This window comes from Zeus faber (assembly GCF_960531495.2).
Source record: "Zeus faber genome assembly, chromosome: 8".
NCBI classification, from domain to species: Eukaryota; Metazoa; Chordata; class Actinopteri; order Zeiformes; family Zeidae; genus Zeus; species Zeus faber.
In genome coordinates, this window is record NC_137195.1 from 10,034,178 (window position 1) to 10,056,949 (window position 22,772).

Below are 22,772 nucleotides of genomic sequence, written 5' to 3' on the forward strand. Positions count from 1 at the left end.
TAATAGTACTTGTCATATCTAGGGTCCTGATATAACAGTCTATAATACTTACTTACTTATGATTTCATGGCTTGTTTAGTTTAGTTTCACTTAGTAAGCAATTTGATAGATCCAGTCCCTGTTTTATATATATATATAATTTGCTTTGGTTTACTTTTTATACTAATCCTGTTTATTCATCTATTTTTATTTAACTTAAGTAACGCGACTACTCGACACGTAGGAGAACAAAACAAAAACAAACAAACAAACAAAAAACAACAACCGTATGGATACTTGCTTTGAAATGTGTAGTGGAGCTAAAGTCACCAAAACGAAATATAGTTTGTTACAGTTACTTTTCACCACTGTTTCCAGTGGGTGATTTGGACTTTAACTACCCTAACCTGCTTTAAAAAAAAATAAAGTGTCATGTATTATTAAAAATAATACATAATTCTTTACAAAGAATAAAGTACATCTCCAGATGAGCTGCAATAATAATAATAATAATAATAATAATAATAATAATAATAATAATCATTTTATATTATTAATATTACAATCTGGAGAGTAGAATACAAAAAAAACAATTCGTCCTGTTATTTTTCCTTTATGCTATATTTAGAGTCGGGGTTATTTGTTATAATATAGTAAATAAATAATAATGGTATTAAAAATGAACTGTGAATATTATTCACAGTGTGGCCACAGTGGCGGTGGTACCCTGCAGCGACAGCCAGGGGCGTGGCCTGTGGGAGCTTCAACCAGTCACCGCGCAGCAAGGCAGCGGGGGCGTGGCCTCGGGCTCGCGGGCGGAAGAGGTCAGTTTCAGGTGTTGCACCCCGCAGGTGAGCCCTGCGACGCGACGCTACTACGTTCTGTCTCAGTGATACATAAACCTAATGAAATAGTACCTTACTATTTGTAGTCAGTACCTTGGAGATATATACATACATATATATAGTTGTTTTTGTTTTTTTTTAATTGTTATTATTTTCTTTTTGGGAAGGAAAAAAAAAAAGCCGGACTATCCAAACACTCCCGGGGAAGATGAGTTCCGCGAGATATGCCTACGTAAGTCTATTCGAGCAAACCTTGATTATTCTCACGCAAATGAGGGAAGAAGTTGCCGTGTGGCCTGTGTAGGAAGTAGCCTCAAGTGCCATGCAAAGGTTGGACGCTGAAAAAACAAACTAACTAAAAACGACATACCTAAACATAGGTATTTTAAACGTTTTTTGTTTGTTTTTTTATGGTCAACATTGCGTTCACACACACCCTTCAAAAAACAACAACAACAACAACAACAAAAAATCCCTCCCTGATTTATTAGACCTTCAGGCGGAAGTGGACAGGACGTTGAGCACACGACGTCGCACAACCACTACATATTACTTTTGCTAATGTCAAATGGTTCCGCTGTCAAAAATCCCAGCGGCGTTTCTTCCACAATGTTCATTCAGGTTTAGTTGCTTCAAAAACGACGTCTTAATCACCCCCCTCTTCATCTGTAAACAACCACTAAACTACTAGATAAGACACACTTCAAGAGATTCGACTTCTTAAATGTTTTTATTTTTTTTTTAATTTTGATTTGTGGTGTCTATCACTTCGCTCTCACGTAGAATTGGAAGTGAGCCACTGAATTGTCCTAATTGTGGTCGCGACGGATGACCGTGGTCATAGTCTCATTTGTAGTACAGGTGTGTTTATGCTTCACCGACTGCCAATCACAGCACACCAGTCTGAAAGTAAACTTTTTTTTCCCCCCAAGGAAACAGATCCTAACCGTACAAAACCGGACCTGCCAAGGCCATCAGCGTATACTACCATACAGACGCTGTGTCAGAGGGTTGCGCTGTGGCAGCGTAGTCTGCCCTTCAGCCCCTCACCGATGTTTAATCCCCTATTTTGGCAAGTGTCTCTCCTACTATCACGGAGCCGACCTCATCCTCTACCCTCCTTGTGAAGCAACGAGATATATTTCCCCTTCAAGGGGGGAAAAATGAACACATTCGTATCTATTTTTTACTATTTTACTCTTTGGCCTGTGTTCATGCACCTTGGTAGGGTTTGTTTTTATGCTTTTGGGTTGAATTTCCTCTGTCGAACGGAGCTTGGCATCTGATTTTGGTTTGTAAAACGTTCAATGTGCGATGTCCTAAATGGTCCTCTGAGGCCCTTATCAATTAACAACCATTGTCATATTATTTCAAACCAACATTATATGTGACAGAAAAATATTGGAAAGTCGATATTTCATCTGGAGCCGATGGTGTGTCTATATAATTACCTGAATATTGTGTGCGGGGTTAGTGAGTGACCTAGTGAGTTAGTGTCTAATTATATTGAAACTCCTGTTCGAGTGCAATGTCCAAGCGCTCTAAAATATTGTCATAAATGTATTGCTTGTATTTTTTGTGAATAGGGATTTTAACTTGTATGGCCAAATCGAATCTTGATTAGCCGTTTGAAATGCCAGTTGTCTACAAGACCCTGGACAAATGGAACACAAGATAAGGGATGATGTCGAATGTTGGCCACAGCTGAATCCATTGAAAGGGCATGTAGTATTTTACTAGACTTTTGCCAGGGCTATTAGAATGTGTTAACCTCGTAGCCATACTGGTATAATTTGGAATAATTTACAATATATAAGATATATATATATATATATATATATATATATATATGTAGAATTCCAAGCCAGCAGTTCCCATGCTTTCGTCCTTGGGGTCCTTCTTACATCTGTTGGAGCTGAGCTGAGCTGCACACCCACCACTCTGACCCCATCCCACAGCGGGTGACCCAATCACACATTACCACAGGCAAGGCAGCTCTGGAGACACAGCTATCTTGTATTTTGCTTTTTGGCTCTGAGGAGGTATCCTCACCCTAACATCTTCTTTTTATTTCACTGATAAATGATGTTGTGACAGACAATGCTCCACATGGGAGTTAGCTAAGTGTCCAGAGAGGATCATGAAACAGATTTATGATGTTGCATTGGCGTGAACACTGCTTATGGCAGTGCAATATTTTTGACCGACGACTAGATGTGGAGCATACTGAGAAAAATGTAACAAAGGCCCCTTTTTAGTAGATTTATAGACATTTTTTTACAGTAGAAATGATCCTTTAAGTATGGTGTCTTTTTTTGTTTTTGTTTTTGCACTGCAAGTTTTATAGATCTGTTTTTTGAAGAGGTAAGGCCTCACTTGTTAGCTGGCCTCTGTAACTTACTACTCCAAGGGACTGAAACCCCCTTTTTCCCTGATAATACCCCAAACTAAAACAATTGATGAGGGCTGTTACCCAGTGGCGTCTTTTGTGATTCAGTAAAAGTAATTTTGCTCTGTGGAGCTGCACAACACATTGCATTTGGCAATAAACCAATATTATTCTTCTTACAAAAATCGAATTGCAACAGTGTCATGTACTGACAATGAAATTGAAAAATCAAAAGAGAATTTTTAAGGAAGTAAATGAAAACATATATCTTACCAAGATATATATCTTACAGACTTTTATGTTGTGTAGTTGTTGAATACTGTATTTCAATGACCTTCAAGTTATTCTGAAGATGTGAGAATGTTTCTTGATATGAAATAGAATCCCCCTCAAGCTTAATGAGGTGGGAAATATCGGATACAATCTGAAAGTGACGGTATGCAACATAGGAATTTGTTATGCTTCCTATTTTAGAATATGTGAAGTTTTCAAAAAGCACAACACACCGGTTGAAAATAAAACAAACAAGATGTAAATGTGTGATTAGAAAAGAAAAATGTCAATACAAGCAGGCCTAATGTGACTTCAGGTGAGGTACGAACTGACAGCAGCTCCACATGCATAAACCGGTTTGAGAAGGAGTGAAGGTGTGGTTCAGAGAGAAACAGCTTGCCAAAATGATGTTCTTGTTAGAGCAAGGACATTTTTACCTAGATTTTGGGAACCGTGACCGTTTTCCATGTCAACAAGCAACATGTCATTCGCCAGCACATTATTTCTGGGCCAGAAATGTGACAAATCAAACATTGGTGCACATTACTAAAAGCACAATACTTGTTTTATCAATGAATTAAATCGATCAAGTGAAAGCCTGAGGCCCGAACACTGTGAATGATTAGTATTGTTTTAGTTGAGCCTTTGGTCACACTGCACGCTTAGACAAAGACCGGCAGCGAGGCAGAGAGTGAGTTTGAAGGGGACTGACAACAATACGATTGAATAGGGCTTCTTGTCAAATGATCAAACTCCAAATACATTTGATCCGACGTAGCGTGGCTTTTGCGTTAGCGAGACATTTATTAACATATACACTACTGTATTTCATTAAGCTGGTCTGCCTTATACCGTACAACAGTGTGAAACCACTTATATATGAGAGTGGAAAGGGGGACATAGTGATAATTATATAATGGTTTTATTACAATATGATCAGAGTGACTGATAGGGGGAGAGCCACTAGCGCTGGGTGACCCCCATCTGTAATGATTCCCCTCGTATTGCTCCATGATTGTGCTGGAGATTCCAATTACGTGGCATGTGTGGCAGTCAGAGGCGTGTAAGAATAGGCCATTATTACCACAAGTTATCATCTCGACTGATGTAATTGAGCCCCCATCTTAAGGGGCAGCACATCTGACAAATTGATTTAATACCAAAGTAATTCTCCGTCTCGAATGGCACCGCCGTCCACTGGCATTGAATTCATTGTGTAATGAATGTAATGTCTAACTGGCCCTAAATCTTCCCCTCAGTCGGCCCATTGGAGAGAACTAGTCAAAACATTATGCACACACACATACATACGCACACATATGCACACACATGTATGCAGGAAAAGACCTGCATACACACAGCATGCACACATTTGCACGCATGCACATGTTTGTAACCTCTGTTTAGCTACTCGACAGGTTTTGCCTGTTTTGCGCTCACTTGTACGGAACTAGTTTAAACTTGTCAGAGGGTGCAGTTAATCAATCTGTTGTGTATTGTATGATTTCTTCCTTTTATTGTGTTAGGTGAATACAATTTCAAGGAGGCACTAAAATTTTGATATTGGCCCGCTTAAAGTTAAACCAGCTCATAAACACTGTTTTTATAGTCAGTGGAAAAGACTGAAATTATGTGTGGCTCAGTGGCTGAAGTCTTTCCAACTATTTGGCCATTGAAAAGTGAGGTTTGCCTTTTAAAAGGGAAAATACAAAAAATTTTCGAGGACAATTTTTGTCCTTGGAAATATTTGTGAATCATCCAAAAGATTGCTTAATGTGATATGGAATGTGTACTAACCTGAATCTAAACCCAACATTTTTTTTGTATTTATCTATAAATAATTTGTATTTATTTAAATAAACTGATAAAGGCAAACATTGTTTTGGCTGTATTGTAGAGGTAAGGTGGGATTCTGAAAACTATATTAAAACCGTTTCCCCAACAAAACAGACTGCTCAGAATGTTTAGCCTCATTTTCTTCTTACCAGTGATGTTTTTGATCACCAAATATGATTCGTATTCATCGGAGCTTCACGGGGAGTGAGATAGTTTCCCACTGCAATGCTCCAGTTACAATGGAATGGAAGGTGGTCAGGCTTCACTCAGCTCCAAAGGGACTTAAACATAATCCACAGTGAACCTTAAACACACATATTGCTGCGGCCGTCTATTATGGCAAATCGTAGCCATTATTTCACCAATTTCAGGTGAAGACGTCTCTTGCATTGTGTTTCTTGCTGGGTTCCAATTGTAACAGGGGTGATACCTCAGACTATCTGCTGCTCTGTAAAATACAACTACACTCCACACTTATACAATACTTGCTGCAACTATGCCCCAAAATTATGCAACTGGCTCCCAGCAAACATCAAACAAGCAAGCTCAATTAATTCCTTTAAGTGCCAGCGGAAAATCTACCTTTAACACAGAGCCTTTTATTAGCTTTTCTCAGAAAAGGGTTTGTTTGTTTATTTATTTGTTAATTTATTTATTTATTTTTTTTTTTTTTCACTTTTGGTGCCTTGCACATTACATGCGCACCTTGATGTGCATGTAATGTTTTATTTTTTTTTAAATGATCTTTTAATGTCTATTTCTGTGAGCTTTGTATTTACCACACTTACAATTTTTTCCCTTTTTTCCTTTTTATATTTCAGTTGTATCTCCTGTATGAATTGTATTGTGAATACAAATCACATTTATTATAATTATTATTTTTTTATAGTGTGATATCATATAAAGACATGAAATGGGGATCTCTACTGTTATGATGGCTGTAGAGTTTTCCTTAAAACATACGATTGCAGATCAAAATAAAAGCTTCCTTGATAGCTGTGTAAAACGGTCATCCCTGCCTCCATACTAAAATCTGTTAATGCTCTGCAGGGCTCGTATGCTCTTCTATAAAGACTAGGCATCAATCTATCCTTATTAACATCTTTTCATTCATTTCTTATAGTGTACTTTAGAGGATGACTTCATAACATTTTTTTTTAACTCTTCTGTAGTTTTATATTAAGCTCCCCTGATGTTGCCAGCACTGTAGAACAAAATGAAAGCAAAGCTAATAGCTTTGCTTAAAAAAAAAAAAAGTGAAATTGTGCTGTCAGCAGTTGTTAAAGGCAGCCAATTTTCATTTGGCAGTCTGTTGTAAAGAAAAAAACTAAATTTGTCTAAGAGTTTAAATTGTTTCAGTTGTGTATTTTTACACATAATTGTGCATTTATTCATGAAGAAACTATCATTGTTTTTTGACTCATTGTTTTTTGTCCCCTGATTAATTTGCCCCATGCCTGCTTGCTGATTTGTCTCTTTCTTTCTTTCCCTTCTTCCTGCGCAGGGTCAGAATGGTCAGCACGAGAGGGTCGACTTCCTGACTAATAAAGAAAAGAGTCCCTCCAAGAAGAAGACTGGCATCATCATCGGCGTTCTTGTGGGTGTTATTGTTGTGGCAGCCGTAGCAGCATTCCTTATCTGGTATTTTGTCTGTGAGTATATTTCACAAAAAAGTTCACGTTCCCTGCCCTAAAAAACAAACAAAAGAAAACCTGATTTCTTTCTGCTGGACCCTTTGGGGTTTTGCTCAAATGAGTCAACAGTATAGTGAGTCCATAATACCAGCAAAAACATTGTTGGGTTATAATCAAAAACCGTCCCATAAACAGCGCAATAATATCCAGAGCTGCTTTCACATATGCACTAGAACCCTGAAATTATCTGGACATTACCCGGATGAGCTTTATGTGGGAACGCAAATGTCCGAATCATTTGACCCGGACATTACCCAGTCTTTACCTAGCCAGCTCCCTAGTACAGACCGGGTAATGTCCGATTGAGTGTCATGTGTGAACAGAGAAGGTGATTGTCTGGATCATTCACAGCGCGCGAGTGGGCGTGTTCGCGTGTTGATGACGTTTCTATCACGCGCCATTTATTTACCTTTGTGTGGCTCTTGGTGCACGGAGCGTAGCTGCTTCATACTCCTTTCTGCTTTCCTTTATAGTCCTTTCCACTCTCTCGTTTATATTGCGGATATGTCCAACTACATGGAGTATCAACGCAAAAAAAAAACCCAACTACTGATAAGTCGGTAGCCTCGTCCGCCATCTTGGGTGTTCTGTAAAACTCCACAGCGCCATTGCGTCACGTCCTGCCTCCTGCACGCTCTACCCTCGTCTAAACCAAACTGAGTATTTCCAGGTGATGTAAATGTGTCTGACACGGACAATCTCCGTTTTTTTGCTGCATGTGTGAAAGGGTAACTCCAGACAAATAATACGATAACCAGATCCAGTCATTCTCCGGAGTGCATGTGCAAATACATGCAGCTTTAGACGGCAGTAGCTTTCTCTCAACAGTGACCAATGAAGTTGTGCGCAGTAGATTGAAGTACAGGTACTCCTCACTTTACGACCGAGTTCTGTTCCCAGGACCAGGTCGTTAAGCGAATTGGTCGATAAGCGAGGACCCGTGTTATTTCACGGTAAGGGGGCGTGAGACTGAGAACGGTGATGAGATGAGATGTGTATATAGTTCAGATATAGTATATATAGTATATAAACAATGATGCGTGGTGAGATGGTTGATGCTGAGACGGCGCCCATGCAGCCTGCACACCGCAGTATTGTACGCAGTACACAATACAGACTGGTCGGAGAGCTGGTCGTGAGTCCGAACGGTCGTCAAACAAGTAGGTGGTTAAGTGAGAAGTACCTGTACTACATTGTTTTGAGATTTCCTTCAGATTTACATATTTTTAACACTGTTGTTGCCAGAACAGCCGTTCCATCACGAACTCCAAAGTGAACATTTACTGCTTAGTATGGAAGCCTAGAAGAGGACGATATTAAATTATTAATTATTATTATTATTCCACAATAGCATTAGAATTTTGCACATGTATGTGTTATTTAAGTGAAAATTAAAAGGCAATAATCCAATTAGCACTTTCATTTTCACATACTCATTACTTATACGCATACTTTTCATTTTTCAAGTTGTAAGAAAATTCCTTTTTAATTTGAATTGTGACTTAAATAATGCTTGAAAAATGGGAAATTAGGCTACATTGTTTATATTGCATTTTGATTTTCAAATTTAAATTAACATTTGAATATTGTCCACTGTACACAACTTTGAAACTTAAAATGTCAACCAGCATTTTCCATTTTAATTTCAATATGGTCATAGAACGGGCATATGAGTATGTGAAAATGCAAATTGGATTTTTGCATTTTCATTTAAATTTTTACTCAAATAACCCATATGTGGAAAATTATAATGTTATCGTGGAATAACATTTCATTTTGATATAGTCCCCTATAGGCTTCCATAGCTAAGTGTGAAAGCTTGCAATGCATTTCCAATTAATGTTGTGTGTGTCTATTTGACGGGCTTGGATGTCTAATAATACGGTGCAGCAAAGTGTCCCTGTCAACTGCACAGCTCACTCGTCAAACATGTAGAAAGCGTCTGAAGACCAAGTGTGGTCTGAAGTGCCCTGGGTGTATTTTAAAAGCTCTAAAAGCCGAAGCTGTTGTCTCAACCCAGTCTGTCAAAGCTCCAGTGTCTAATTGGAATCGGAGTGCTTTATTAAATACTTCAAGTCAAGATCGTCTCCACTCTTCACTGCCCGCAGTCAAAGGTACCGAATCGATAGCCACCTTGAGCAAGCAGCGAGCCGCTGCCGTGCAGGTGTTCAGCGGCCACATCGAGTTGCAGGACATGCCGTACGACCAGAAGCTGGAGGACACCAGCAGCCCACAGTTTGACCAGCTGGCCGACGACCTGGAAGAAATAGTGAGTTTGGTCACCTTGGTTAAAAGGGTTCAAGACAAAATGTTAACGGTATGAGTTTATTTTTGTTATGGTCTGTGGTCTGCATATCTGGTGCTTAAATTTGAAGTTTCCCATTTGATGCGGTTCCCTAGCTCTACCTCTGTCGATTAGCCCCGGCTGCTGTCTGCTGGTGCAGATGCTTCTTTTTATTGTGAAAAAGGTTTTCCCTGGTGCACAGGGAGCACTTGAGGCACATTTGTGTGGGTGGAATAAAGTGGTGTACTTCATTTCATTCACTTCCCACAACATCTCCTCATTTTAAAGGTAATGGAGATGTAGCACCACTGGGGGGCATGTCGATAGTAAAGATCTCAGACAATTGTGTGTGTGTGTGTGTGTGTGTGTGTGTGTGTGTGTGTGTGTGTGTGTGTGTGTGTGTGTGTGTGTGTGTGTGTGTGTGTGTGTGTGTGTGTGTGTGTGTGTGTGTGTGTGTGATATATAATATTTTACATGTATGTATATGTGTTTTTTTTCATGTCCCTAAATGATCACACACATATGTGAGTGATAATTATAATCACACAAACTGAAAAAATTACCTGATTTAAGACCATGATAAGAAGGAGCGGGGGCATACAACTGTTAACAGCCATGTTTGATACAGTCTAGTGCCCATTCCAGCTGAAGGCAAGACGGCTAATTGGGAATGCCCTCGCCAGAATTATCTGTTTTAATGTCAACATGCTCATTTGTACCTTAAAGACTTTAGGCAGTCGTGTCAAAATCTTGTTCATGAACAATGTCCTGAAACTATACAGTAAATATTTCTGTCTTTTTTCCCCCCACAGTTGGAGAGAGTCTACAAGAAAGACCCATTCCTTGCAAATTATTACACCAAGTCTGTGGTCAGTGCCTTCAGGTATAACTGGAAAATGTATTGGTTACATTATTTTATAGTCTGACATAATATTATATATTGGTAAATATTTAGATTTTTCTGTTTTCACATTAGTGTGTTTTTATTTAGATTTTTACCAAGAGTTCTCTTTGTTCCATTAATACAGTTATTATTATTTGTTTGTTTGTTTGTTTGTTTGTTTGTTTGTTTGCTTATTTATTTATTTATTTATATTAATAATATTAGTCATAATAATCATTTGTCTTTTCCTTCCCCTCTCTCTGTGCCCCAGTGAGGGTGTGATCGCATACCACTGGACCCAGTTTAACATTCCCGCCGCCGACCTGGAAGTCCTGCCGGAGTTTTCTGAGGAACGGGTCCTGGAATTGTTGTCGAACGGCACTCAAGAGTTTGGTCGACGGAGCAAGAAAAACATCAAGATCATCGAAATCACTGCCTCAAGTCAGTACCAGCACAACTGGTTGTGTTCAAACCCAAAGGGCAGACAGGGAGGGAGGTTTCTGCTCAGGGTGACTGCAGAGTGTAACCAGTAGTATTACATTCATCAACAAAGGTCAAGCGCGGAGAATCTACATCCAAATTGGGACAGTGCCATCTATCAGCATTGGTATTCTATCCACCTTTCTTAAGAGGTTGCTGTTAGGTGTGCCGAAAAGAGGATAAAAAAACTATCTAGACCTCTGTGCTGGTGCTGCATCTGAGATTGCACATTTTATGCTGTTTGGTTCCGCTAATGATATTAGCTGGCCTCCAGCCTGGCCCCAGGCGCCTATTCTTCTTACTTTTGTCTTCTCTGTATTCACATTGTATTTGTCTACGTTCTGGCCACCAGTCAAGAGCTGGCCCCGTGACACCATGGTTTTGTGCCTCTTTGAAAGCATTTCTCTGGGAATTATTTGACGTTTCTGTCCCAGATAGTTGGACATAGATGTATGGGCTGCCGCTGTAGGGCAAGGTGAGATGGAGCAGAACGAGCAACACCCCATCACTAGTCCTCTTAACTGCAGGGGGAAAAAACATAGGAAAAAGTGCAAACCAAATAGTTTGGGTCCATGCATCAAATTCTATCAGCCACCTCGGCACGGTGACACATTCTCACCTCGCCCTCTGTGCTTCGCCTCTCTCTCTCTCTCTCTCTCTCTCTCTCTCTCTCTCTCTCTCTCTCTCTCTCTCTCTCTCTCTCTCTCTCTCTCTCTCTCTCTCTCTCTCTCATCTCTCTCTCTCTCTCTCTCTCCTCTCTCTCTCTCTCTCTCTCTCTCTCTCTCTCTCTCTCTCTCTCTCTCTCTCTCTCTCTCTCTCTCTCTCTCTCTCTCTCTCTCACCCTCTCACCCTCACCCTCTGTCTCCAGGCACAGACCCTCGGATGGCCAGGAACCCCAGAGCAGGTGAGTACGGCGTGTCCTATTTCAATCACTTGCTTCTGTAATTTTCCAGCTGGGTAGATGCTCTCACTCCTGCCAGTCTGTAACGAATGGCTGCTCTGCCTCATACGTGTGCTGCTCCAGTCAGAGATGGAGAGCTCCATCCTACGCCTCGACTAGTCAGGCTTCACGCCTTACTCATCTCCTTGACGCCGTGCCTTAGTGATTTATAGCCCTGTTCTGATTACACCACATTACTTTGGATTACATTGCATGAGATGGAGATAGATGTGTACAATGCCCTAAATTTTGGAAATTTGTTAACCTTTTTTGCAAACTTGTATTTATTCATTCATAGCAGAAACGGCTTAAGATTAAAACTGCTGATCACATTCTATTGGAGCTACTTCACGATAAAATCACGATAACGATGATACATTTATGAGATTTATTTTCGATACAGTTCGATACAGAATCTGTTTTCCTCTACCTACAAAGACACGACATGAACACCCAATCGTACAGCAGAGAAACAACCATGTGACAAGAACAGCCAATCGTAGGTCTGGAGCGCCGGGGCTTCCCCCGCGGCGCTCTCCAGCCGGCAGCGGGGAGGAGGCCCCCCCGGAGCTGACGCGCCGGGTCTTCCTAAAACACTAACTTGAACTCACCCTCTTCCCAACCCGAGCCCGGCGGGGCCCACATCCCCGGAGAAGGAGAGCGATTAGAGAAAGAATCTGTGATTCTCAGTGACGTCTGGTCTGACACGGTCGGAGAGAGTCCCTCGGCCCGCTCCAAACACCCCCGCATATAATCACAGAGCGCAGATTCGGGAGCTTTTCAGGCTGTTCTTAGATGACAATGACAATTATATTATATATTAAAATGTATATAATATATATTTATATGTTTATCTCTTTTTTTTTTTATTCTTTTTTTATTCAGTGTTGAACGTAAAGCCATGAGAATACACTTTAAAACGTAAATTGAGCATTATTATAATTGTTATTTAATATGTTGTGATAATTATCAACAACGATCAATATAAAAAAACATACTGTGATAACATTTTTGGCCATATCATTCAGCCCTACATTGCGATACTAGATGAGATATTGTCTGGGATTTTGTTTATCGTAACAACGCAATATAGTTAAATGTAAAGTCATTTAATATAATTTCTGAATTTCATAGACTGTTCTAACTTTTCTTATTAACGCCTCTACCTGGTGACAACATCCACATCACCAATGACAGCTTCTCAAATATTTCTTGATCATCAAATTATCAACATCAAGCTATTGGTCCAAAAATATTATGATATTCATTTTTTTGGCAGTATTGCCTAGCCCTAGGCATGGCTCACCCAGAAGCCTGGCAGAATATAGGAGGAAACACAAGGATTTACTATATCTTATAAAACTGGTGAGTGTGAGTTGTGGCCCAATACTGCACACGTCCACCAATATAATTCAGATCTGTTGTTCCCCAGTGGAGTGCTTCTTCCGTCTGGAGGCTGAAACCAGCGTCAAGACCTTCCAGTCGCCAGGCTTCCCCGTTAAATATCCGGCAAAGTCCCGCTGCCAGTGGCAGATCAGAGCCCCGGAGCAACACGCCATCTCGGTCCGTTTCGTTCAGTTCAATGTCGAGGACGACTGCTCTAACGACTTTGTCTTCATCTACGACTCCCTGAGTCCCGACGCGTCGCAGGCGATCACAGAGTAAGTAATTATGGATGTTAACTGGAATTTTTAATGGGTGTTGTTCTTTTTTCCTCAGTTAGCAGTAGTTAAATCACGCTCAATTATACCTAAAAAGACCTCCACGGTTGAAAATGCTTCATATTGTTTCTATCAGTATATGGATATTACATTAACTGATTTTTATTTCTCCAGAGGGAATTTTATTTTAAGGAAACCAACGAAGGAAAACTCCTTTTTGTTCTCCTGCCAAGTTGTATCACATTCTGTTCTGTTGCCACAAGCCTCGCTCTCTGGGCTTATTTGAAAGGCGTCATATGCCTCTTGTATTTAGCCTTGATGATCAGAGGGAGCGAGAATGTGGTCCAACAAGATTCCCAGAGGACAGCCACTAAGAATCACTTTATATTTCACTGAAATGTTTCAGGGGGGGCGGCTAAGGGAGAAAAAGGCTATTTTGATGCGGGAAGAAAATGTGTTCCACTTCATTCTTTTCACTACATTTGTGATTACATCTTTTTTTTTTTTTTTTTTTTCTTTGACCCCGGCGCCTTTAGCGTTGTATGTCCCATTTTATTGTTAACTTTTGGGACCTCCGTGAGATTGAGTTGGCTGAAAAGGACCTCTCCTTTCAAATCTATCAAGGGTGCCAACCTGCTGCGACACCACCGGGTGTAATTGGACTTTCACCACAGGGGCGGGGCGGCGGCGTCTCTGAGCACACACGCTCCCCCGTAGTGGCATAGCAGTAGCTGCAGGCAATTTTCAAAGGCTCAAAACCCCTCGCCAAACAAATATGGTTTACCACATGATGCATACAGTTTTATAATGCTGTTGAGCGATCAGCTTTATCCAAGGTGAGATGCGGTTTATGAATGCCATAATGTAATACTTTATAATGACGTTATCCCACTGCAGGTAGATGTATTGCTGCTCTTGCGGTGTCATTCACACCTCCGTGGCTTTGCCGGCAGCGGTGGCGGAACTTTTTAGTAAATTTACCCCATTTGACTTTGAAACTCTCCTTAATCGGCTTGTGCCATAAAAATGACTGCTGCTTTCCGAAGAGAATTTTGTACCTATGCTGATTTGAGAACCCTGTTTGGTTGACGTTCCTAAGGGTTTCATTCATCAAATGAATCGGTTCAATCTCATGTCCGATAAATCACATCCAATGAATAACAAATAAAAATATTAACCCAAAAATATTTTGCGCTCACTTTTTGACAAGATTATTCATTGCCGTTTCCCAGGAAATGTGGCCAGAGACCCCCGACCAACCCTCTGGAGGTGGTGTCCTCCAGCAACATAATGCTCATCAACTTGATCACAGACAGTTCCGTCCAGAGGCCTGGTTTCAGTGCCGAGTATAAAGTTATTCCACTCTCTACAGGTGAATATGACACATACAAGCTACCCCCAGACCGCGCCCTTCATTCATTTGCCGACCACTTTTTCCGCCGAAACACGGCAGTTGAACCAGGTTTATTGCAGTTATGATTCACTTGAAACAGTGACAAGTTACACATTTCCACAGGCCAACAAGTGTTTTTATCATGAGTATGTGTGCACTTTCAGCCAGGACCTGCGGGGGCGTCCTCGCCAACGGCAAAGGCGTGTTTAATTCCCCGCATCACCCCAGCTTCTACCCCCCCGCCCTGGACTGCAAGTGGACCATAAAGGTTTGCTCCACCGCTGCCGCTGCTCCTCCCTCCCTTTTTTATCCAGCCCTCCTCCTTTAGCATCCTTAGCCTGCCATGAGAGGAGTGCTGAGGCAGCACTACACAAGCCAAGCTGTTCAGTACCTCTTCTATCTTCATCTGTCAGGCTGCCGTTACTGCTGCAGCCCTTGCCGCGCTGCAGTGTTTTGTGTTTCAGTTTTGTCAGCTTTTTTTTTTCTTTCCTTCTTTCATCTTTAAATGTGTGTCTACCCGTTTACACATCTGCATTTGTGTAAAGTCGTTAACCTTTTAGCGTCTATTGTAATCCACATGTATAATGTATAATGGGTGTCTGCCTAAATACATGTCCTTGTTTGCGTGTCTGCCTGCACAAGTGGCCTTTTGGTGTGTAGGGGGAAGTGTGAGATGCATGTTAACTAAAGGCGAAAGATCCGGGCTCCTCTGTGCCTCCAGGTCCCTCCTGGGAAGATGGTTCGGGTAAAGTTCATCATGTTTCGCATGAAGGAACCCGGGGTGGACATCGCCATGTGTCATAAGGACTACGTGGAGGTCTTGGGCAACAAGTAAGATGTAAAAACCTTTCAACAATGAGTCCATCAGTGATTTGAGTGTGTACTTAACACGGGACGCGGTCGCCCCAGGTACTGTGGAGAAATGTCCTCTTTGGTCCTGACCAGCCAGACCAACCTCATGGAGGTGGCCTTCCACTCAGACGAGTCCTATACGGACAAAGGCTTCAGTGCGGAATACAACGCCTACGATCCTGCCAACCGTGAGTTAAGAGCTCAAAATGTCAAATGCACGCCGGCTATAGGTCCACAGTGCAACATGCTGCAGAATGGGAGAAAGGGAGAACAGCCATTTAGTTTGAGAACGCCAAGACAGCGGCAGACTGACAGTGGCAGTTGAATAGAGCTGTTCAGTGATGGAAGCTTAGACACTGCGGCGATGACACTTCAGCGCTTGAGTAATCACCAGAGAGCTTGTTTACTGACTCCGTTTTAGTTGCTACTGTCAGTCAGAAGCACTTCAACTCCAATCCCCTCCACCCTCCCAGTTTGACCTAAATGGATTTGTAATTGCTCTGATCAACAGGGACGTGCAAATAGCAAAATGACAGATGGGGGGGGGGGGGGGCTTCTACTGCCCTACCCCCCTTTCTAGCTGTCCCTCCTCTGAGATCTAGATGTTTTCTGTTTTGCAGCTTGCCCCAACCAGTTTGCCTGTAACTCTGGTATCTGCATCGCCAAAGAATTGCACTGTGACGGCTGGAATGACTGTGGCGACATGAGCGATGAGATGAAGTGCAGTAAGTCCCCCCCCCCCCCCCCCCCCCCTCCTCATTATGACCTTGTCTCGCTCTCCTCTGCTGATATCCTCCCGGTCTGACCCGTTGACAAGTCTCCATTTATGTCTGATCGTGACCACCCCCCCATCACTCCCTCGTCTGAGTTGTTTCACCAACATGTAATTTGTGTTTCTGTCATCGCAGAGTGCGAAAAGGACCAGTTTGCGTGTGACAATGGCATGTGCAAGCCCAAGTACTGGGTGTGCGATCGCGTTAATGACTGTGGGGACGAGAGCGACGAGAAGCAGTGCAGTAAGTACCTCCGTCTCGCCCCAACCTGTCTACAAACCCTCACTAATGCTATGCTAATTGTGCTAACATTAGAGGCACATCAGCTCTAATGCGCTGGTCACTGGCTCTCTGTGCCGAGTGTGGTCATTACTTCTGTGATGGAGCTTGTTTTGAAGTTTTGCCCAATTTGCGCAGCGTGTGTCTGGAATCTTAATCATGTGCAGTGGGCCTTCAAATGGAAAGCAAGAGAGAGGAGAAGCCCTTCTAACTTTTAATAGATATTGGGAATATTTTCATCACTCCACACCGTGTTTTCCAGGCTGCGACGCCGACGAGTGGCGCTGCGGCGATGGCATGTGTGTTCGTCAGGACGTCCGGTGCGACCGCAAGAAGGACTGCAGCGATGGCAGCGACGAGATCTCTTGTAAAATCTGTGAGTTTTACCGCACACTCAGTTGCAGTTCATTAATTTTTAAATGTCCATGTTAGCGTGTAATAGTATGCATTTCTATTCACTTAGAATAAAGTGTTTTAAATCAAGTTATACAAAGTTAAAGTATCCTTTCATTCTTTTTTGTGTCTCTCGATCTCGCGACACCCTCACACAAAAACTTGATCCGTCACTCTTTCTAATTTTATCTTTATCTCTAACCCTTATTTTGACTTGTGTGACTTAGGGTGGAAATTGACCCCAGGGCTCAACACTAACTTTTAACATTGGTTGTCTTTGTATCTCTCTTACACCCGCATGTACAGTCTATGGTCACCACACTATAATACTACTATATAAGAATCTTTTTATAGAAGAATCTCAAGGGTCCTGTTTATCCCCCCATTATTAACAATGATAAATTCCGATTTGCATCTTTCCATTTAAAAGTAGCTCTCCACCAGATGAGGTCTGAGCCGTGCTCAATATTAATGCTGTCTGTCTACAAAGATAAGCACTGGTTGTTGTATTCTAACGGTTATATGTTGACAAATTTGATCAAATTGACAAAGACTAAAACTCAAGACATTTCCTGTATATTTCATTTTAGTTTAGTTAGTTACTCTTCGGATCAGTTTGGATGATTCACACAAGTCACCCAAATTGACGTGAAAAAAATCGACATTCGCCGAAATGCGAGTTGTTTGCATCCCTGACTATAATAACCTTGCTCTACTGCCGTCCACTGTCATGGACTATTCAGCTGACAGCGCTGACAGCAGCCGAGCAGGAGAGACACGCTGCCATGGTGCGCTGGGATTTTATAACTGAGCTACGAGCAGGAGGCACACTTACTTTCTCTCACTGTGTGGAAATCTGATGTTTTCACATCACTGATGAAAAAGAAATGCATTAAAACGTGAGTCTTATACAGTAGGTAAAACTTGAGACTCATGTCGGCTGATATAGCAGTTAAGTGTGGCGCTGAACTGAAAAAAAATAAAAACACTGAACAAATAGTCAAATCTTCGTATCGAACAGCCAAATCTGATTCTACTGACATTATTTTTTGTTAAAAGGTGGGTGCCAAAGGTGGCAACCAGAGGACACAAAATCGTTACCAACTGACTCAATCTGGTTACCGAGGGCAACCGGCAACGTTTACTGTCGAGCCCTGTTTAGCCTCAGTCAATATGCTTCACCAGTGAAACGTAGCCTTTAAGCCAAGCTGAATGTACTGAATCACTTTGGTGTGGTGTGAAAAATGTGTGCATTTAAACTCGTGGACCCTTCCCCTCCCCGCTGCAGCCCCTGGGAAATGCTCTGACTACAGTTTTAGGTGCAAGTCGGGCGACTGTGTGAACAAGGTGAACGCTGAGTGTGACCATGTCACCGACTGCTCAGACGGTACCGACGAGAAGAGCTGCGGTGAGAAATATTCACCTTCCTCTTCCCCCTCTCGGCATCACATCTAAAAGCTCTGGGTTTAATGCAAAATGTGCGAAGCGGCGTAGAAACTAAAGCTAATCTCCTCAGTGTCATTTGAAATGGTTTATAGACGTGTCGGTTGGGGCTGTCTGGTGAAAATGAGCCCCGGGCCTTATCTGCTTTATTTATTTGATTCTTCTTTGAAAGCAACTCTTGACACCTCTGAAGTTTTTGTTTTTCCTTCCATTCAAGCCTCTGGGCCTCACTGTGTTTTTGATCATTTAATGTGCCTGTGCACCTTATTAGAATTCCAAAGAGCCAGGCAGTTCACAGCCACGGTCTGCGTCATGACAGCTTCAAGTCAACTCCTCTCTGCATCTGATTTTTCTCTCTGATCATCCTCACCAGTCTCATCTGTTTGCTGCACTCCCTCACTCTCCACCGTCCCTCCTCCTCCTTCTTCCCCCACCCCCGATCCCTCCGCCCATGTCCCTGCAGACTGTGGCATCAGGCCCTATAAACTCAACCGCATTGTGGGCGGGGAGAACGCCGAGCTCGGGGAGTGGCCCTGGCAAGTCAGCCTTCACTTCCTGACCAATGGGCACGTCTGCGGTGCGTCAATCATCTCTGATCGGTGGCTTCTCTCTGCTGCCCACTGCTTTCGAACCAGCAGCCCTGCGTAAGTGACAAATATGAGACGCACTACTCACAGTATTCGGCAGGCACAGGCCTGTTCTGCAAAACATGTTTTTCTCGACTTGGTTTAGTAAGTAAGTGTGCTCATTTATTTGTTTATGTGAATAAATTGTGAGGGCTCCCTATTCTTTCATTATTCAGTGTATTATTATTATTCGTTATCTAAGATCTGATTATGCAGTTTTCCTTTTTACACATTTAAATGGGTTCTGCTGGGGAAAAAAGGTGCACGACAGAGGACCATTTATATACAAATTACATGGTCTGAAAACTAGCCCCTGATGATATACTTAATTCAAGAAACCTTTGGGGGCTGAATTTGCATCTCATCTGATCGTAGCAAAGGGCTGTATTTATCATAGCAGCCTGTAGGGGGAGCAGTAGCCTTACTATCTGGTTCACTTGCATTGTGTTCTGAGATAGATAAGATATTTGCAGTTTTTTTATTTTTACTGTTTTTATTTTGCCGTAGGGTACCGAGTACCCACGAACAACCTATAACCCGCACCTCCTTCACCCTTCATGTACCACTTCATGTACCACTGCAGAAACCACGTGTCGTCCAACTGGCAAACCTACAGCGGCATGCAGGACCAGTACAAGCAGGATGACGTGCAGATGCGCAAACTCAAGAAGATCATCACCCACCCAGATTACAGCCCAATGACCTTTGACTACGACATTGCTCTGCTGGAGCTCAGCCAGCCACTGGAGTTCACCAACACCATCCACCCCATCTGCCTGCCCGCCCGCTCCCACGTCTTTCCAGCAGGCATGCCCTGCTGGGTCACCGGGTGGGGCACGCTCCGAGAAGGAGGTACCAGTATGGAGCGTAGAATCAAGGCTGTGTTGCTCCTTCCTTTTAGTACTGCGCAAACTGTGTCCTCATTGTGAAGCCGCTTTTTACTGTGTTTTCAGTCATTGCCCGCCATGCAGTTACATTACATTACATTTAGCAGACGCTTTTATCCAAAGCGACTTACAATTGTTCAAACACCGACGGACGCAGCCATCAGGAGCAATTAGGGGTTAAGTGTCTTGCTCAAGGACACTACAGCATGCTAGCAGGAGGAGCCTGGGATCGAACCAGCAACCTTTAGATCACTAGACCACCAGCTCTACCGCCTGAGCTACCATCCCCGGGCTTGCAGTATATGCTCCATAACGTCTTTCACCCACTTTTCATATTTACCTCAAATAAGAACCCCCCCCTCACAAACACACACACACACACACACACACACACACACACACACACACACACACACACACACACACACACACACACACACACACACACACACTCTTATCTCAACATGACATCCATTTTTCCTTCTCATCTCCTCTGGAGCTCTGCTTCCATTCTGCTCCCTTCATCTTTTTTCATGTTCCTCCCTTTCCTTCATCCCCCTCATCCACTCTTTTTATTCATCTTTTTCTAATCTGCACTGTTCCATTAAGGCTTTTTTTTTTTTTTTTCCCCCTTCTCCCTCTTTCCATATCCATATATCAAGGCGGATGTCACCTCTCCTGGGAAGCCTCTTAAACCTTCATTAGCCAACACTAATCCGGCCTATTAACACCTTTGATGTTAGCGGCATACAAAGAGGTCGTGTGACAGAGTGCTGACCCCTTTTCTCTTTTCCTCGCAGGTCGAACGGCACGACTGCTGCAGAAGGCGTCGGTGAAGATCATTAATGATACCGTGTGTAATGTTGTAACGGAGGGCCAGGTCACGTCCAGAATGATGTGCAGCGGCTTTCTGGCTGGGGGTGTCGACGCGTGCCAGGTAAAAACAGCGGAACGGTAGCACCGCCTCTATGGAAGCGCGTAAGGGGCTTTCGCACTCCTGACAACCTTGTCTGTTCTCTGTCCTCCTCGCGCTGCTTTCCAGGGAGACTCCGGGGGACCTCTGGTTTGCTTCGAGGAGAGCGGGAAGTGGTTTCAGGCCGGTATTGTGAGCTGGGGCGAGGGCTGCGCTCGTCGGAACAAGCCCGGCGTCTACTCGCGCGTCAGCAAACTGAGGGACTGGATCACCAAGGAAACGGGAATCTGATCAGGAACACAGATTAAGGACCCACGTCACAATACCAAAGATGGCAGAGACCAAAACTTTTGACTTCCCGTTCCTTTTTTTTCCTCATCGACTCACTTTGGGATTTTTTGCCACGTGGATCGCTTCTCAAATGACTTACACTTTGCCCAACGCCACCTCCCTTTCCCAGGGACTCGCACATATGCCCACAGCAGCAGACAGGCTCACGCATGTTTTCTAGTTTGTCAAGGACTCCAACGCTGCTCTCGTGCCTCTTACCAAGCTAAGTCATGTTTGGACATTCTATGTATATTCACCAAGTGCGATCAATGAAATACAAGTATTTTGAGGACTCACAAATCAATGTGATTTCCCCATGACTTCGCTATATCACTTCTTGCAGTTTTATCTCAGATTGTAGTTGTAGTATATGCCAGATTAAGGAGTAAACAACCTGAACATTCTTTCTTAAGACAGTTATTTCTGTCTGTCCCTGGCATTCAGATTTATGTTCTAGGCCTTAAATTATGAAATATTTTATCTATTTATAAATCGGCTTATTAAGTAAATCCTTTAACGGTGCATTGTAAATTGAACTTTGCAAGTTGGCTCTTAGTATTGATATCTCTAGATGTGGGCTTGCACTGTACATATCAAGTATCTTGTTTAATAGAAGTGCTGATCAAAGCAGGATTCACTCTTAAGCTTTGGCCAATTTTATATGGTAAATTGACCTGCAGAGGCATTTTAAATCAGTATTTTTTATTAAAGTCTTAGAGGCTTGATAGGGGTCTGGTCAGTGACCGTAAAGGAATGATCCATCAGAAGTCAGAAAGCCTATACTGGGTATTTAGATCCATAAGGTTTTTTCACGGGTCCTCATTTGCTGGCTAAGGTCCCGAGTGATTGTGGTTCCAATACTCCCAATAACTCCAACAAGTGAATAGGGTGTCACCAGTTGCCATTGTACTGCAATAGATACTTATTCCCATATGTTCTTCCCCTATGTGTTTTACGTTGGTCAAGCCAAAACATTTTTTTAATTGAAACCTGATTTTGAGATTCACGAGTTATGCTGACAATAGATTCACAAATAATTGGCAACTGTAATAAATATAATATAAAAAGTGTGTGGTAAGAAAGCAATGCTTTGTGAAACTTTGTATTGATTTGGTAGTCCTTGGCAATAATGCCATACCAAGATTAAATGTTTTTTTTTTTTTTTCAGGTAATAGATTGGAGGACAGAACCTTAAGGTAGAGGAAGATATTTTAATGAGTACTGTACACTGTGACTATTATTAGGATTATGGATTTCTATCCTTGCTTGCTCTGTGCGTAGCGTTGTATGTGCAATGTTTTTTTACGAGAGATTTAATGAGAATAAACAACCATTATCTGAATGTGCAGCGCCTAATTAGATTACGGTATAATTTGTCCTTTATTAGGCTTTATTTTGTTTTATGTTGCGTATTAAATGCGTGTCTTGTGAGACCTTGTCCCTTCTCACAGCAGAATTGTAACGAGCGTGTAGCTCTCCTCCCCATCGTCACCAGGATGTCCACCTGGGGCTGCTGTGGCGACGGGAACCGACAGAGGTGACAAGACGAGCTTGTATTGTCAAATAATACCTGGCTTTGTCACAGTCATATTACCTTGGAGACGGGCATGGTGGCACTC

At 42.4% G+C, this 22,772-nt stretch overlaps 1 protein-coding gene across 1 annotated transcript; it reads left to right on the plus strand.

The window, feature by feature from the left end:
* The first annotated feature begins 915 nt into the window (after positions 1-915).
* On the plus strand, positions 916-22,476 carry st14 (ST14 transmembrane serine protease matriptase). The gene is made up of 19 exons (XM_080005281.1): positions 916-1,056; positions 6,827-6,974; positions 9,125-9,285; positions 10,113-10,183; positions 10,455-10,624; positions 11,532-11,567; positions 13,036-13,264; positions 14,497-14,636; positions 14,822-14,925; positions 15,379-15,488; positions 15,567-15,697; positions 16,130-16,234; positions 16,418-16,525; positions 16,824-16,937; positions 18,243-18,362; positions 18,861-19,041; positions 19,607-19,875; positions 20,711-20,847; positions 20,953-22,476. Exons 1-19 carry the CDS (start codon positions 1,033-1,035, stop codon positions 21,112-21,114), a joined length of 2,520 nt encoding a protein of 839 aa, XP_079861407.1. The 5' UTR covers positions 916-1,032; the 3' UTR covers positions 21,115-22,476.
* The last annotated feature ends 296 nt before the right edge of the window (positions 22,477-22,772 follow it).